We start from the raw sequence: 16,773 nt of genomic DNA, 5'->3' as shown, positions 1-16,773 counted from the left end.
TTACAATTTCACATTGTGTCCATTCACTGTGCAGTCATTTCATTTGTTGAGAGGCAGATGCATTTCGTCACGTAAAAAGTCTAGAGTCAGATTTGTGGTTTTGATTAAAGAATAGTTTTACTGAAGGTGTATCAAGTGTCTATTCAAGTCATGTCTATTTATTAACCTCAGAAAATGTCAAATTTGTACACTGTGAGGGGAAATACAACTAAGTTTACAGACGCATACCCTGCAAAAACAAATCCAGCACATACACAAAGAAAACTACAATAGAAAAGACTGCGATGTGTGTGTGTGCGTGCGTGTGTATCATGCTCCAGCCCTGCAAAGAGTGACAGCATTAATATTTCAGCTACAAGGTGGAACAAAGTGGCAACTGGATTCCCTTAACGGACTCACTCACTCATTTAGATACAAGACACACAGACACCCAGAAAGGCATGAAGACAAACAAATGTCCGTGGAAAATGCCCTTGCAGATGTTCACTCATGACACAGCCGCACACAGCTTGTTGCCTGAGAGGGATCTCAGATGCTATTAAAAATTGATTAGCTGTCATGGTATCATTTTCCCCCAAGGTCAAGTCGCAATCTGTGAGTCTGCATGTGTGCGCGCGTGCAGAGAAATTGGCTACAGAGATGAAAGAGATGGGAAAAAAACTCCCACAGTGCTTTATTGTCATTCAGATATCGAAAAAAGCAGAGGGGGTGGGGATAAAGGGGTGGTAAGGCAGGAGTCTTATCCATACAGTAGATAAGAAAGATGAAATGAAGAAAGGTATCAGCGTGAAGGGGAAACAAGAGAAGAGAGAGCTCCTCGTATTAACTTTCAGAGCATTTGTAATAATATCTCTCATCCTGTAACTAGATCACTTGTGATACCAAACTGTGGATGAAGTGCAGCAGGCTTTACTTAAAGAAGTAAGAAACCGGGGCAACTTTGACATGGCTTATGCATTTGTGATCGAGGCTGGTACAAGACAGGCATGCTAGCGGCTCTGAGGCAGTACTCTGCAGAGCTTTGAACGAAATGCTGACTGCAGCATGCGGACATGCCCACAAGCACAATGGTTCACATGCAGATGTTAAGCAGGTATAGTGTTTATTATGATCACCATTGGGGTGTTACAATGATGATAAAAACAAGTCAATATGTTGTAGGTTATACTGACAGTGTTTACCATTATAGTTCCAATTGCATGGTTATATTTAGTTATTACTTCCAAACGCAAAATACAGCAACAATTCAGAGAGGGTCATCAGTTTTGTTTGCATATGTTCACAAACAAAAGTGTTAGAAACAAATTGTATTAAGAAAAAACTAGAGGAAAGATAAAGCAATTTAAGACGGTTTGACAAAAAAACCCGGACACCGAAATGTCTCTATCAAAATTCAACGCATTAAATACTCCAATATTTCAATCAAACTGACTGAGAAATCGACAGCCATGCCTCTTTTAGGGCATAACAACGCATTGCCTACAATCACCTTTTGGAGGTATTTGGTCCTAAAGTATGATACACATTTGATGATGATGCCAGATCTAAAGTTGTTAGAAGTTAATCCTATTGGGAACGTTAGTGTCAGTACCAAATGATGATTCATCCAATAGGTGTTTCGAGTTATTGGATGTTATGATTCAGGCTGGACCTACAGTAGTGGACCTACAGTACCAACTTACTGACATTGGCATCACTCGAGCCATAAAGTATTTTCTGTAGAGTTTCTGTGCATGCAGTGTCGGCATGAAGGAAGAATTATACCTCCATAATTTAGCAGTCATACAAGCATGATCTCAACTGCTGCTAAACGACACAAGTTACATAGTTAATTACCAATGTAGATCAATTTTATGGAATAACTTGACATCCTGAGTATTTTTACATTTATTAATCATCAGGCAGCTTTAAAAATGTGTCCTTGGCAGTTTCTGCTATATTTATGTGCAACTCTGCAACTGGTTTTCTAAGTGATAGTACATATACAGCCTAATTTCTTCGACTGATACAGATCTCCCCCAGCAGTCAGGGGTCTGAATGGAGGGCTCCCAGCTGGCTGATTTGATTAAAGTGAAACGGAGCTTACCAACAACACATGTAGAGAAACACGGCGATTAAAAATAACAGGGTAGTTTGAGTACAGACGTCAGTCAAAGAGGTCCACTGAGGGAACCAATTTAATCGACATCCCTATCCCTATCCCCCTCTCTCTGTCTTTCTCTCTCTCTGAACACACACACACACACCAGTACATCTGACCTGTGCAGGTTGATTTCCCCTGGCTTAAAATGTGATGTCTCAATCTGTTTTCTGCCATATTAACATGGGGGAGAACACTAACCCCCCATCACACCCGTGGACATGCCCATGTATTCAGAAGGATGTGTCGTACACACTTCTACCAGGGGCTTTGCAGCTTCCTTGACATCTTTCATTGTACACTATAATCCTATAAATGTGTGAGCATGCAAGAGTGTGTGTGTGTGTGTGTGTGTGACTGTGTGCAAATGCCATTTTCAGCAGGGGGCCGACCCCCACTGCAGGTGACATTTTTACTGGAGAAATGTCACCGAAACCATTTTCCTTCCCATATGTTTGCACGTGTGTTTGTGTGTGTGTGTGTGTGGGGGGGAGTGTGTATTTGATTAGGCATGCTTCAATTGATTTCACAGAACAGGCTTGTAATGCTCTAAATACCAGAATATTTTCCTGCCTTGGTACCATGTCCTGTTCTTCTTTTATCCCCTGTTTCTTTTCAAACCACAGCAATGTCGCTTACTAAGTTAACATGTCAGAAGCACTGGTTAAATATCATTAAAAATGGAAAAGTTACAAGATGGCTAATTTATCTTATATTTGCATAACGATTTAAAATAGAGCCTCGCTCTACAGATAACACAGTCCCATTCACATAGCTTAATTGTTAAATCTTGTTTGTGGTTTGAAGGGGGGTTGTGTGCTATTTCTTGGCCATTAGCCAGGCTTGCTGTTTCCTCCCTTTTCTCTATGCTAAAATAGGCTATCAGTCTTTTTGCTGTAGCTATATATTGAATGGAAGTAGTTTCTCATCGCGAGGGTAATCTCTTCCTTTAACCTAAAGACATTCAAATAACTAATACCACTCTATGTTCTTTCAGACACTGTTTTTGTTCTCCGATTCGCAGTAAATGTATGATGGGCAGGCTGCAGGCAGGGCCACAGAAAGAAAAAGTCATTACGTAGCAAGAACGACTGGACAGCAAAGATCCATCATATCAAAGATCACGCTACAATTATAACAGTGAGATTTCCACATGACTGTGGAAAGAGGAATGTCTGACAGTTGTAATTAAACAGAGGTAGCAGCAGGCATTTGTACACAGCACCGTGGGCCAGACAAGCTAATCACTGCCATCCCAAGATCACACGAGATCATAGTGGGATGAAACAGAAGCCAGACTGAGAGACAGACAGACTGTGTGAAGAAGGCGTGTGTGTGTGTGTGTGTGTGTGGTGTGTGTGCGTGTGTGTGTGATTTATATAGTATACTCGTAAGGGATTTCAGTGTAGGGTTGTATAATAATGTCAGTATATTTTGGCTGCTGTGTGTGAGTGCTCTTGTAAATATGTGGGTGTGAATCTGTCTCCCTGACAACTGAGGGGACATCTGTCACCTCCATATGGAGAGGAAAACGAGATAGGGACTCAACGGAGGAGCGAATAAAAACTAAAAACCACAACTCAAAAGAAGCAGACAAACAAAAAGACAAATCAAATCTGAAAAACCTTAGCGTTATATTATCGAGAGACTGCTAGAATAGAATTATAAAATGTTTCTCTAAAAGCTTTTCTACACTTTTTTTCTCATTGAATTTCTTTAAAGAAATGCAATTGTTTGCTATATGAGAAAAAGAAAAAAACAAAGCTCTTTATCTTGGAGGTGGACATTCATTTAATAAAAGGCAAGGGACAAGTAACCACATTATAGGGAACAAGGAGAAAAGAGTCAGAACCTAAACCCCAAAACGCAACTCTTACATTTGTGTTGAATGTACATGTAATTATATATTGTATGTTATATGGAAACAGCTCTGTATCGTGAATTTCCCCTTGGCATCAATAAAGTCTCATTGATATATTAATATAATTAATTTGCTGATAAGATTTTGTATTTTTTAACAGAAACTTGGAAGTGACTTTATCATTAAATGAATGTAGTAAAGACACTATTAAAATCAAGCTAAAAATGATCAACATAAAAATAAACAATTACCCATGTATTAATTGATGGTAGTATCTAAACATCTAGCTGAAAATATTGTGACAATTGTAAGACATATTTTGAATAATATGTAGTTACTGTTAAATGAAGACATTTTGAACCTGACACTGGTGTAAAGGCAGGGTACTTCGTGTGACAGGGTGGTGGGGGAACGTCTTTATAAAGAGGATGGTAACTAATGAGTTAGAGCACATGCAACAGGACGGCAGCTCCCCTGGGTTGCTTCAAGCATTTGTTGCATGTCACGCCCCTCTCTCTCACTTTTGATTGTGTCTGTCTTCAATATCGCCTGTCCAGCATCATCACACATGCATGCAAATACATACAGACAGATAGACAAACCAGCTCAGAGACACAACCTTCACAACTAGTGATGCACTCTCACAGTTTCATAATCAAAACTACAGTTTGTGGACACACGGACGCAATGGGACCCTTTGTGTGTACAGTAATGGACACGGCTGTTAGATGTCTGTTTGATTTTGTCCTCCACAGTCATTCATTTTCTTGCAGTGAAGTCACACACACACACTCACAGAATCAGTGAGCCTCTCACTCAAACTGTGGAGGAGGGGGCACTAAAAACTCATTACATGGACGATCAATATTGCACACACTTGAGAAGCATGAAACCCCCCCACATCCCACACACACACACACACGTTTCATCAACCGTGGGCAACAGTGACAGATGACTTTTGTCAGCCTGAGATGTGTTACCATGGTAACCATTAGGCTGCATTCCTGTATGGTACAGCAGGGTGGACACACACACACGATCACACACACCAGTACATACTTTTAGATAAACTGGCCCAAGGTCCTGATAAAATACTGCAGATCAATACTTTGAAATACTTTCCTGTGAATAAAACCATCTCACCAAAATGCTTTCCCTGAAACCTGCGCTTTTATAAACATTTTAGATAAAAATAATTATCAAAATATACAATTTCTTATCCAACTACCAGCGCTTCCATGCACAAAATGATTGTATATATTGTAAATTGATAACAAGATATAAAATCAGGTAGTTATGAATCGCAAATGATCTCTCTGGGTAACTTCTAGCCAGTCAAAAGACAACATCAATTTAAGCAGTTCAGTGACACACTGCAGCAACGTGTCCGGCACCATAGCCCTCCAACAAGGTAAGCAACAGCTCGTCACAAAACACACAACTGCCTGTCAATTTCTCGTGTGAAATTAACTAAATCAGGCCGACTTCCAGAGATGGAGATTAGGCTAATTAAATAGAACTCTCCGGGATGAACAAACACAGCACATACATGATCTTCTGAAACACTGACACAGGTGCATTAGGACAGTCGTTACTGCTTATCTGCATGGATTAAAAGGAAACTCTAGCTGCAGAATTTTAAGAAGACTTTTGGGTATTTTACTTTACCTTTCCCAGTCCAGGGGTGTCTTTGATTTTGTTGGCTGCACGCAGAAGACAGGGCGGAGCCGGCGGGGGGGCCATCAACAGGGCGGAGCTAAAATTGGTCGGGAACAGAGGGGGGTCACAGGACGGCGACGATGATGTCACTGGGGCTGTTACTGCGGTGGTCTTCTGCTTCTTCTTCTTGGACGCTAAGTTCAACTTTTGTGCAGCTCTGAGAGGGAAGCAGAGAGAAAGAGGAAATGAGATCAGTCAGGCCATCAGTTCAATGAATATGTTAAAACTATACACGTTGTAACTGTTATAGTTAATACACAACATTAGAAATGAGGAAATACTGTATAAAGATAAGGGAGGACAGGATGGTGCACAGATGTGGCTATAATGACATCCTTGTAGTCTGCAAAATAACAACCATGGGAAATATGGAAATTGCAGATGGAGCTCTATAACACACCCTTCTACACACACACACAACACACACACACACACACACACACTGCTGTTTACACATGTAGCAACATCTGGAAGGGGAGTGGTTCATTTGCTTTCTTGCCGCTCAATTCCCCACAGCATTCAGCTCAAAAGGATCCACCAGAAACGATATTTAAATATAAACCCATCTCTTCTGCACACAGATTCTCCTCATTCGCTCTCTCCTTTTAACTTCAACTTCCAAACTTCTCAGTCTCACTTCTTTCTCCTCCCGTTCTCCGCACTGTTTCATTTCTTATTTCAACACCGCAGATTCTCCGTGTCTGCCTCTCGCTTCACAACGCGTCTTTAGTCTCTTAACTTTTTCTACTTCCGCTTATAGCTCTTTCTTTCTTTTGCAGCAGAAACACCACATCTCCATATAACAGACTGAATCACTGCTTCAACCTTCATGAAATGGGTTGAGAGAGGAGATAGGTATTACCAAGCACCAGTGGTGGAACATTTACTTAAGTATTGTACTGAAAGACATGTTGTGGTACTTGTACTTTAATACTTCTGTTTCAGTACAAGCCAGAGTGAAATATTGCATGTTTTACTCCACATTTATCTGACCTTTATAGTTACTGTTGAGTTAAAGATTTAACGTTTTTTAGGTTCATTAAATACAATGCACTGTTTTAGATCAAACAGGTGGTTCCCAATGTTTGTCTTTGACCTGTTGCCAAACAGCACTGTACAGATTAGGCCTCACCTATAAAACTGCTGGACTAAGCTAGTTAACTGTATATAAAGTAAGAAGTGAAATACTTCTTATGTGTTGATGAATTTCTTCAACTTATGATACATTTGGTAAATAAAAACATAATTGAGCTCTACAGTTTTCTCACAATCAGTTTTAAAAAAACATCTATATACTATAAGCTTTTCCCGATGCACATTTGCTTAACATGTGATTCATTATGTTAGCCTTGATTACCATTCATCATTGTCAAAAATAAACACAACAGAGCTATTGCACAGAGGTATAGTAGTATATCATAGATAGATAATAAGGCGTATGGATGTATAGGTAATTATGTATTATTTTCTTTTTGTTCAAAGCATCAATACAATAACTCTCCCTGGACATGGTTGTGCACAAACACGAGGAAAGGTTAAGTGAGAGGGATCCTGGGAGAACCCAAGGATAGTAAATCTGCAAGCGGTAATTCACGGTACATGATTTATTGACATTAGTAAAAAAAAAAATGAATGTGTCGATGTTACTCCTTTCTGAATTTATGAAGCCGCGATTAAAACAAGCAGATTTACTGACAAACTGCGATTCACAGAGCAGCAGTTAACGATACTATGAAATAAAAGAGCTCTAATACGCCTCTGGCAGGAATTTCTGCTCTGTTCTACTTGAATCTATTCTCACATATATTTCTATGATTATAAAGAGAGCCAAAGACGGAGAGAGGAGACCTTGCGGCCTGACACGCTCTCAGTCAAAGAGCCATATTCTCACACCATTGGCTTTCAATTAACTGCAGCAGGTTACAGAAATGAGAGGGAGAGGGAGAGGGATTTATTTAAGAGAAGGGGGGGACAGTGCAAGAGGAGAGAGGGGGAGAAGAGAGATGTGGATCCAGTGACCCGGACAACGATGAAGCGTTTCACCATTTGACTAGCTCTCCCTGGAGAATTGTGTGTGAATTTTGTATTTGCAGGAGTGTGTTTGTGTGACTGTGGATGTGTGTGTGTGTGAATACTGTATGAAACAAAGCCCTACAACGAAACACTAATTGGTTTCTCCATTTGTGAAAGCCACGCTTCCGTACATATTGCAGCGAATGTGATCAAAAGCAATTAAGAGGTTTCTCATTGTGTGACTTGATTGCTGATAAACCTCCCGTGAAGCGTGACAGTACGATACATGTGCTGCAGATATAAAAAAATCTGTATCTATCTGTAAAATAATTAAGGTATCAATCATAACTGTGGCTTCTTTTTCTCCTTAAAAAAGCTCAAGAGGATGTGGTTTTAGAAAAAGGTGCTCGACTTAAATAGTGTTTATGTACAGATGGAAACAACTGGCTGAGATCTGGCTTTAATGGATTCATGCACCATTACTCAGCTGCAGGCGATTTTCACTAGCTTTCCAAACAAAACATGTATTACATTATTTTGTAATTGTTTTCAAAATAGATCCTTCAAATCCATCAACCACAACGATTTAGTAATGTGTATCTATTCCAATGTTTATGTACTTTTACCCTCTTATCACTCTCCTTGACCTATTTAATCTATGACACAATTTAAGCATGGTGGACATGCACACACACACACACACACACACACACACACACAAACAACCTAATTGGTAGCGTTTAATGACAAGTGGCCTAGGATTTGGCCAAGTGGATCTATTCCAATCTAACCCTAAAGTGAAGAGTGCTTGTTTGCCATCCATCTACTCCATCTCTCCATCCATCAGCTCTTCCTCTCACACCCCCATCCTAATTTGCCCCCCCCCTTTCTCCATTACCTTCATCCATTCCTCCACTCCACCGTCCTTCACTTCCCTCCTACTCTTTGTTTTTTAAATCCCTCTCAATACAATCATCCCCTTATCTTTCCCCTCTATTTTATCCCTCTCCCTCATTATTCTGATGCTTTCATCCGTTGCCTTCTTCTCTGCCCATATATCCACCCCTCCATCCCGCCATCCATTCAGCCGTCCTTACATTTATTGATCCCTCCATCCATCTTCGCCATCTTCCCCTAAGTCCCTTCATGTGTCTCTCTCTTGTTAAAAAGCAGCACAGGTCACAGATAGGCTGACTGCTAACATGCTGCTGCATTGTTTTCCTCTTCCTTCAAACACTGTCACTTGCAACACACAAACACACACTGTTGATTTATGACTTGTGTCTCTGGGCTGTGTGGCCGGCCCAGTAGCTAATTAAATTCTATTTAACAGGCCGTCAGTGGAGGGAGATATAGGGAGGGACAGAGAGCAAGAGCGAGGGTGTGAGTGTTTGTATGTGTGTGTTGTAGGGGGTCAGAAAGCTGGCATGGACAAAAGACAGGCTTTACTGACACTATCTTTCTATCAACATGTACATATAGCCTCCACTTTACACACTTCCTGGCTCAGATTAAGAAATGACCGTACATGCTTTATACTGTGTTGAGATTTTAAAAAGTAAACATTTTTTGTTTAAATACACAAATGATGAAAATGCTTAAATAATCTATCCAGTCTTAAAATGCTTTAAGATGTTTATTGATTTTTCCAAAAGGAAGGGAAGAATGCACAATAAACAAAGTTAGACATGCATATGACTGAATGCATTGTTTTATTACATTTCCAAATAGATGTGGAGATTTTATTGTTCTTGTGAATCCTTTTTGCCCCAAAAATTGTGTATTAAAAATGTGATATTGTCAAACTCCTATAAACATATCGCATGTTGGTCTGCGCTGCTGGTCCGTACTGCATCGGAAAAAAGTGTGTTTTTACAGCATCATATCCTCAACCCTTTGTCTGATGTGTTGAACAATTTCTAAAGACCCTAACCATCATTTCAGAAATTACACTTTGAGAGCTTTCAGTATTTTTTCTAAGACTAAAAATATGGAATGGATAGGAAATGTAATAGTACTCTCCCTTGCCTCTCTCTAATAATTAAAACATTAAGAGCAAATTATGTTTTTCTTCGTTGTCACAATAAACACATAATTACTGTTTAATGAGCAAAAACAAAGAGATATCTTAAAGGGATTATTTATTTGTTTATCAGGGCTTTTTGAAATCCAGGTGAAGGCTTCTTTATTCATACCTGGCTCTGATGTGACCAGGCAGTCGATATTTAAATCATCAATCAACTTGAACCAATTTGAGTGGTGCCTAATTGGTGGCCAATTATCATATGACGGGATACTTCTTTTAAAGGGAAGGAAAGAGCGGAAGCGAGAGGTAAACAGATGCAGAGCAAGAGACAGCATTACCCTGTTTCCATCCAAAATAACAATGCCTTCCCAATTCACCAATTCACTGGGGACCTATTCATTTACTCTGCTACCCCGAGCAACACACACACACACACACACACACACACACACACACACACAAACAAGAACCAAATCCCCAAAGATTCGAACCATGGAGCATGCAGTAAAAAAATTCCTTCACTGATAGAAACTCCCTTCCCCCAGTGAGGTAGAGCACACACACACACACACACACACACACACACACACACACACACACACACACACACACACACACACACACACACACACACACACACACACACCTAAGCATGTACAGCATGTCTCTATCCTCTAGCCCAGCATCCCCAGGGGGCCACTGCAGCCCAGCGAAAATGGAGCGCTACAGTGAGAGTGTGACATATTCACAGACAGATCGGTACTAATGAAAGATATTACCCTCGTGCACATTAGCTGAGGTAAAGAAAAGGTCAGTGTACAGAAGGAGAAATTGTCGAGAAAAGAGGGGAGAAAGAACAAAAGCGCATGAGGAGAGCAGTGCAGCAAAGTAGAGAGACGAAACAGAATGCAATTACATGAAGACGAGAGAAGGGATTGAAAGAGGAGGAAGTGGAGGAGGAAAGGGATCAGGTCAGAGGAGATGGGGTGGACACAGGGATTTTTGCTTTGGGCAGACAGTAAGCAAGAAGGATGTTGTGGGTGTGCATGTTTGGCATGTGTGTGTATAATAAGAACGTCTGTATGCGGTCCACGTCTGAGAGTAAAGACCAATAGCCAGGGGATTTTACCAGCACTGCATGGCTGCATTCATCACCCAAATACACACATGTACACACATTACAAGAGTCGGACATAAAAGGTGCCAGAGTGTACACTGTTGCCATTTGCCAATTAAACTGAAATCCTACTACTATACAAGCACACACACACACACACACACACAAACATATCCACAGACAGTGACACCTGCACCATTGAACAAACGCTGTTCTTTCACTCAGAAGGTTAATGGTCATAAATTATAAGACAGCTGGCTGTATGTTTGGAATGTCAGCCAGATGTATGTACGTGTGTGTGTGTGTGTGTGTGTGTGTGGGCGGGCCTTGTTACCTGACAGTTCAGGGGGTCAGGGAAAAAAAGCTAAAGAAAGAGTGTGTGCACATGTGTTGCGTGCATTCCCATATAATTTACGAGTTGTGCCTGGATGCGGGTGCTTAGGAAGACAGACGGCACTATGTCTGCCATACTGATGCACCTCACTCATGTATCAGACAAAGGCCAAAACAAATCACATTTATCTGCAGATTTTCAAAACACACACAAACAAAAGACAGCACTGTGCACATCAGGAGACTTGGAAGATGTGATGGAGAAGAGAAACTAGTTTGTGTAAAAGTCAGAAGGAAAAGTGCCAGTATCATTCAAAATGTGATTTTTAGGAGCTCATTAGATACGACAGCTCAGCAATATTTCAGACACTGTGACACACTCATATTCTTGTGTTACCCATGAATAATTTACCCATTCATTTTGAGCTTGCCATGTTTATTCATCAATAATTTACCCAGATTACCCGTGTCTTATTTATGTGTGTCGCTATGCATTTCTCTAGGTTTGATTACATGGCTCATTGACGACTGCCGACTGGGTAGTTGATTTATAAATAAAAACAGCAAAAGACAAGTAAGTACACGATTGCACATTTACCATTTTCATCTGACAATATTTCACAACGCATTTTTCTTTTTTAAAGGCTATTTTGCTGCTCTTTCAGAAAAATTGAGAGACATCGGTTTAACGGTCAGGACATGTTTGGACCAATGAGCAGGTAAGAGGCATCTAACACCCTTGTTTGTACTGATAGTGTCATGCCTATCTGTAATACTGATGTTTCTATCTACTCCTATCATGTAACTAAATCCTAAGAAAGGTGGCGTTTATCTGATTATATTTAAGTCAAAGTCAAATACGAGATTTGCAGGATGCTAAGTCATAAACCCTGAATTATTGAATCCAACAAATTATGACAACGTTTTCCAAATGAAAAAACAGCATGCTGTCACTGTATGGAGATAAAGCAGTCGGCTGATATTTGGTGGCGCATGTTCTTAATGCATCTTACCTGGCAAAGAAGGAGGCAGCAGCAGAGGTGGTGGTCGGTGCCGCCGCGGTCACAGCCGCCGTGTGTGAGGGAGAGTTTGTGTGTGAGGGAGAGTTTGTGTTGTAGCGGTTCTGGGCAGCCTCGGTCAAACCTTCTCTGGAGTCCTCAGAGATCATCTGGGAGATCTGACGAGAGACAGTGAGATCATTTAAATATTTGTTCTTGAGGTCTCATTAAGCAACATTCCTTCCATGTGTTTTGTGTTCATTTGATCCACTTAAAAGAGGAAAGACAAAAAGAAGTCATCACGCTTACTACATCTATATTCTTCATGACCAACCCATTTAAAACAAGCACACACACAACAGTATACAACAGTGCATTTATGTCCTTGTCTAAATAAATGTCTATCCGCATTGTGGTGGTTTTTGGGCTTCAGAAAGATTTCACCAACTTCCAAAATATCTTTCAAACACATGCAACCCTGTCAAAATCTCACTTCAAGGAAAACATTTTTGGAGAAGAAACTTTTGAGTGTGTGTGTGTGTGTGTATGTGTGTGTGTGTGTGTGTGTGTGTGTGTGTGTGTGTGTGTGTGTGTGTGTGTGTGTGTGTGTGTGTGTGGCAGACCACAGACAGATAAGCTCGCCAGTGATCACAGTGAATCAGCAGCAGAAGGCTGTCTGTGTCACCATAGACAGTAAACAAACACAGAAACAAATCCTCCTGCCTCAAATCTCTTGCTTAACCTAACGCCTCCTCTGTCTCTTTCACCATCACTTCTATTCCACTCTTTATTTGTTTTTAACATTGCCTCTAACCTATTCAATTTCCTTCTCTTTGGCCCATTGCTCTGTCATTTTAAGATATTCACATTGGTCCTTTATTATTGGATCATCCTTCAGGGTCTTTTTTGTCCTTTATTAGATTTTAGGACGGTGAGGGCGAAGAGAGAGAACTTTGAACCTATAACACTGTAAAGAAATGAAATTGGCCTCTCCTGGGGGAGTTATTGTTTCATCAGATTTATGTTTGATACACAACAACTTTGTATGCATCTCTATAGCTATCTTTTCCTCTTCATTGTTGGGGGACATTTTCCCTTTATTACAAAGCTAGATACAGGCAGAGAATGTGGAGAAAGAAAGAAGGATATGACTTTAAGGTCCCTGGGGGAAGTTCAGTGTTTCCATTATGTGGTATGTGCCTTAGCCGTTCGGCCACTGGACCCCCCCACTATTCATCTATCTGTGTCTATAGAAATATAAGACATAACACCAAATAATTATATTCCTACACATCCTTTGTTCATCTCTTCCTCTGGTGAATATGAACAAAATTACAGTTTTGCTGCTCTGTTATACATGCACAAATGAGTGTGTGTTGATATGCATGTAAAAATGTGTGTGCATGAATGTATAGGTGACCCATTCTTGAACTAGATATGGATTATTGATTATAGTTGTTTATGTGCTGCAGCCAGACAGCAGCACATATAAATCAGTACCCCATGCTCCAATAAAGGAACTAAAGCTTGTGTGAGTAAATCTGTGAGCTTGCATGTCTATTGTGAGGATGTCTGTGCGTGTCCTCCTGTGTGAGTGACAGTGTCTGCACCTGTGTGTATGCGTGTGTAAATCAGCCCCGCTGTGCCTATATATTTACTGCTGAGGGCTTCTGGGGGCCAGTCGCGCAGCCCACTGCCTTGATAAATTACCTGTTGTAAATTAGATGCCTCTATAGTTTATATGCCATTCTCCCTGTGCACCTACATGCATTTGAAATGCTCTGGGTTGGCCTGCTACCCCTGCATTATTAAAGCACTCATTGCGGTATGGAACAAGGGTTCAGTGAGCCACATGGAATACCTGCACATTTCCACTGGTTACTCATTTATCCTAATAGTGGGAAGAGGAAAAATACCAGCATGGTGTGGGAGAAATGTCCCTGCAAAGGGTTATTATAATGTAAGCTGAAAACTGGAGCAACGGTGGATGAATAATTTGTGCTGGTCAGCAGTTTAGTCCACAGGGGCTGCACATGTTTAACTCAGCTTCACCTCCCATTGTCACCAAAATAACCATATCCTCATCCATCTCATCCTTGTGTGATAATCCAGAAGCTTTGCTGGGCATTCTGTGGCTGAAACAGTGGTGTGCTGATGGCTAATTATGCTTCATGTATCTCATTAAAACCAGCTATTATAAGAGAGCTGTCACATTAGTTCTGCATCTGAACTACTGCACACAGAAAATAGATGCGTGATATTTCCTGCTTGGACCGCATACCTGCATGAGCACCTGGCTAATGAATTGACATGAATGGCATTTTAGGTAATGTTTTAAAATGGATGATGTTTGTTCTTATGAGATCGTTACACTTCTTCCATTCAGATTTTCCCAAAGGACGTACAGAGTGCGGTGCTCTGTCTAGATTGAACGATAAATTAGATTAAATTACTCTGGATGAAACTTTAATGATACCCCTGAGGATATTAGGTCATGCAGTAGGAAGGACGAGGGTATAGATAATACCAGGAAAGAGAGGATAATACAACAGCCAAATGTGTTGAAAATCATGCAGCAGATCAATGAAATCACAGCATTTGTTTTCATAGTACACCTGTTTTTTACCTGTCAATGATGGACTTTGATAAATGTGATATCAGATTTCCCCAGAAAGAAGGGTACAAAAAAATTCACCGCAACACTTATTCTGTCACTCTCTCTCCTCCTCTTTCTCCACACTACAGCATTTTTTCCACCCACATCTCTCTGCCCTTAGAAAAAGTTAAAAGCTAGATCATTCATCTTCATTACAACACACACGCCATTTCCCCAGCATTTACCTTCCTCATCTGTCACTCCTACATTTATTTTATTTTTCCATCTTTTCTACAACTACATGCTTCACGCAGCCAACGTGAATTTTTGCCTTACGTTTCAGGCTTGTGTGAGGAGGGGAAAAAGATAAATGGTGTGTCTGTGTGTCCGTGTGTGTGTGTGGTCCTGCCTACTTTTATCTGTGGGATAGACACAATCTGTAAAACAATCTAAATGCTTACTGCAGTAGAGTGGAGTGAGAGGGAGAGAGACTGCCCTTTCAGGATAAAAGTGGGGGAGAAAATTGGTGGAGAGACACACAAAAACGAAATAAGTTAGCGAATGGAACCGGGTGTTTATTTAGTCTACACTAGAGACAAAATGACAGAAACATAGTGTGTGTGGGAAAGAGAAAAGAAAGAAAATACAGAGAAAGTGAAAAGTGGAGGAGGAAAGAGTGAAAGCGAATGATCGATGTAGATTGAAAGAGGGAAACCAAATGAAGTGATTGAATTACTTATATGCAACTCCAATATACGTACATATAAAATAAAAGGGAATAATGACAGGAAGTAATGCAGTTTCATGTACGTTAACTTTGCCGATTAAACTAAGGTAGAAATAATAAGACATGCTTTCTCACAATAATGATTAAAAGAACTATACAAAATACACATTACATTTCCTAAGGCTGTTAGCTAAGCATTTATGAATTCATCGGCACACTTTTATTTAATAAAGTTATGCAGCTCTTTGTTGCCAACTGAGCATGTGCACTGCTCTTTTAAAAGAGGAACTCAAGGTGACCTCGGCTGGAGTAATTAATGGAAACACATGTTTTTGTTTTTTTGAGTTTGGCATGCTAGTCAACTTTTAATTTAGATAATGAGATGTAAACACTATACTATCTCTAAAAGAGCTGACTGGTGTCCTTCCAGCCACAAGCTTCTCTAACCTTTTACAACTGGTAACCCCATTGCTTTCTTTTTATATGAGAGGAAACGTGTGCGTGCTTGTGTGCACACTCACAGGCAAACACAATGCTGTATAAACCTGTTTTCAATTAGCTGCATGAAGGACAGAGCGAGGTCAAAGAGACAATGTTTGTTTTGTTTTCTCATGCCAGGAACGAAAGGGGGAAGAAAGAGAGAGTGACACACACACACACACACACACACACACACACACACACACACACACACACACACACAACATTGTTAAAGTGACACAGTGAAGTGTTTTACAAAAGAAAGGATTATGGTGTTTCTTGGAGCAAATTAAAGGCCCTTATATTACTGAGCACACCGCTGTCTGCCATCACCTAGTAGTTTGGAAGCCTGAACCTTTGGATAACGTTTACCAGCATCTTGGTCAGAAACTGGACAGAAGTACATTTGTGAACCAGCTGGAACATACATAAGTTAAAATGGGAAATAATTCTAAAAAAACATTCAGACTTCCCAGGTTTTCAAATTTCTGTATATACTTCTGTGGCATTAAAATCTGTGGTCCATTGTGTTTGGTGCTTATAAATGTTTTGTATATATGTGTTATTATGTAACACACTGTAGCACTTAAAGCACATACATAGTGTAATGAGTATTGTATATGGAGAACATGAGGAAAAAAAGTATACAATGTACCCCTCGAACCTTGATATCTGCGACTGCAAGTTTGAGTGGGTGTTGATTGGGAAAGCCTGGATTGTCGTTGAGATCTGTTTCAATCAAGAAATTAACTTTACAATCCTT

General features: G+C 40.3%; 1 protein-coding gene across 1 annotated transcript in view; it reads right to left on the bottom strand.

Annotated features, from left to right (window-relative positions):
• The window catches only part of kif26ba (kinesin family member 26Ba), a 78,063-nt gene that overhangs the window by 34,069 nt on the left and 27,221 nt on the right, over positions 1-16,773 (bottom strand). Inside the window, 2 exon segments of the mRNA XM_063880675.1 lie at positions 5,670-5,877; positions 12,223-12,386. Coding sequence (XP_063736745.1) covers positions 5,670-5,877; positions 12,223-12,386 — 372 coding nt within the window.

Source organism: Eleginops maclovinus, chromosome 4 (genome assembly GCF_036324505.1).
Source record: "Eleginops maclovinus isolate JMC-PN-2008 ecotype Puerto Natales chromosome 4, JC_Emac_rtc_rv5, whole genome shotgun sequence".
In the NCBI taxonomy this organism is placed as follows: domain Eukaryota; kingdom Metazoa; phylum Chordata; class Actinopteri; order Perciformes; family Eleginopidae; genus Eleginops; species Eleginops maclovinus.
This window is presented reverse-complemented; position numbering and strand designations above follow the sequence as displayed.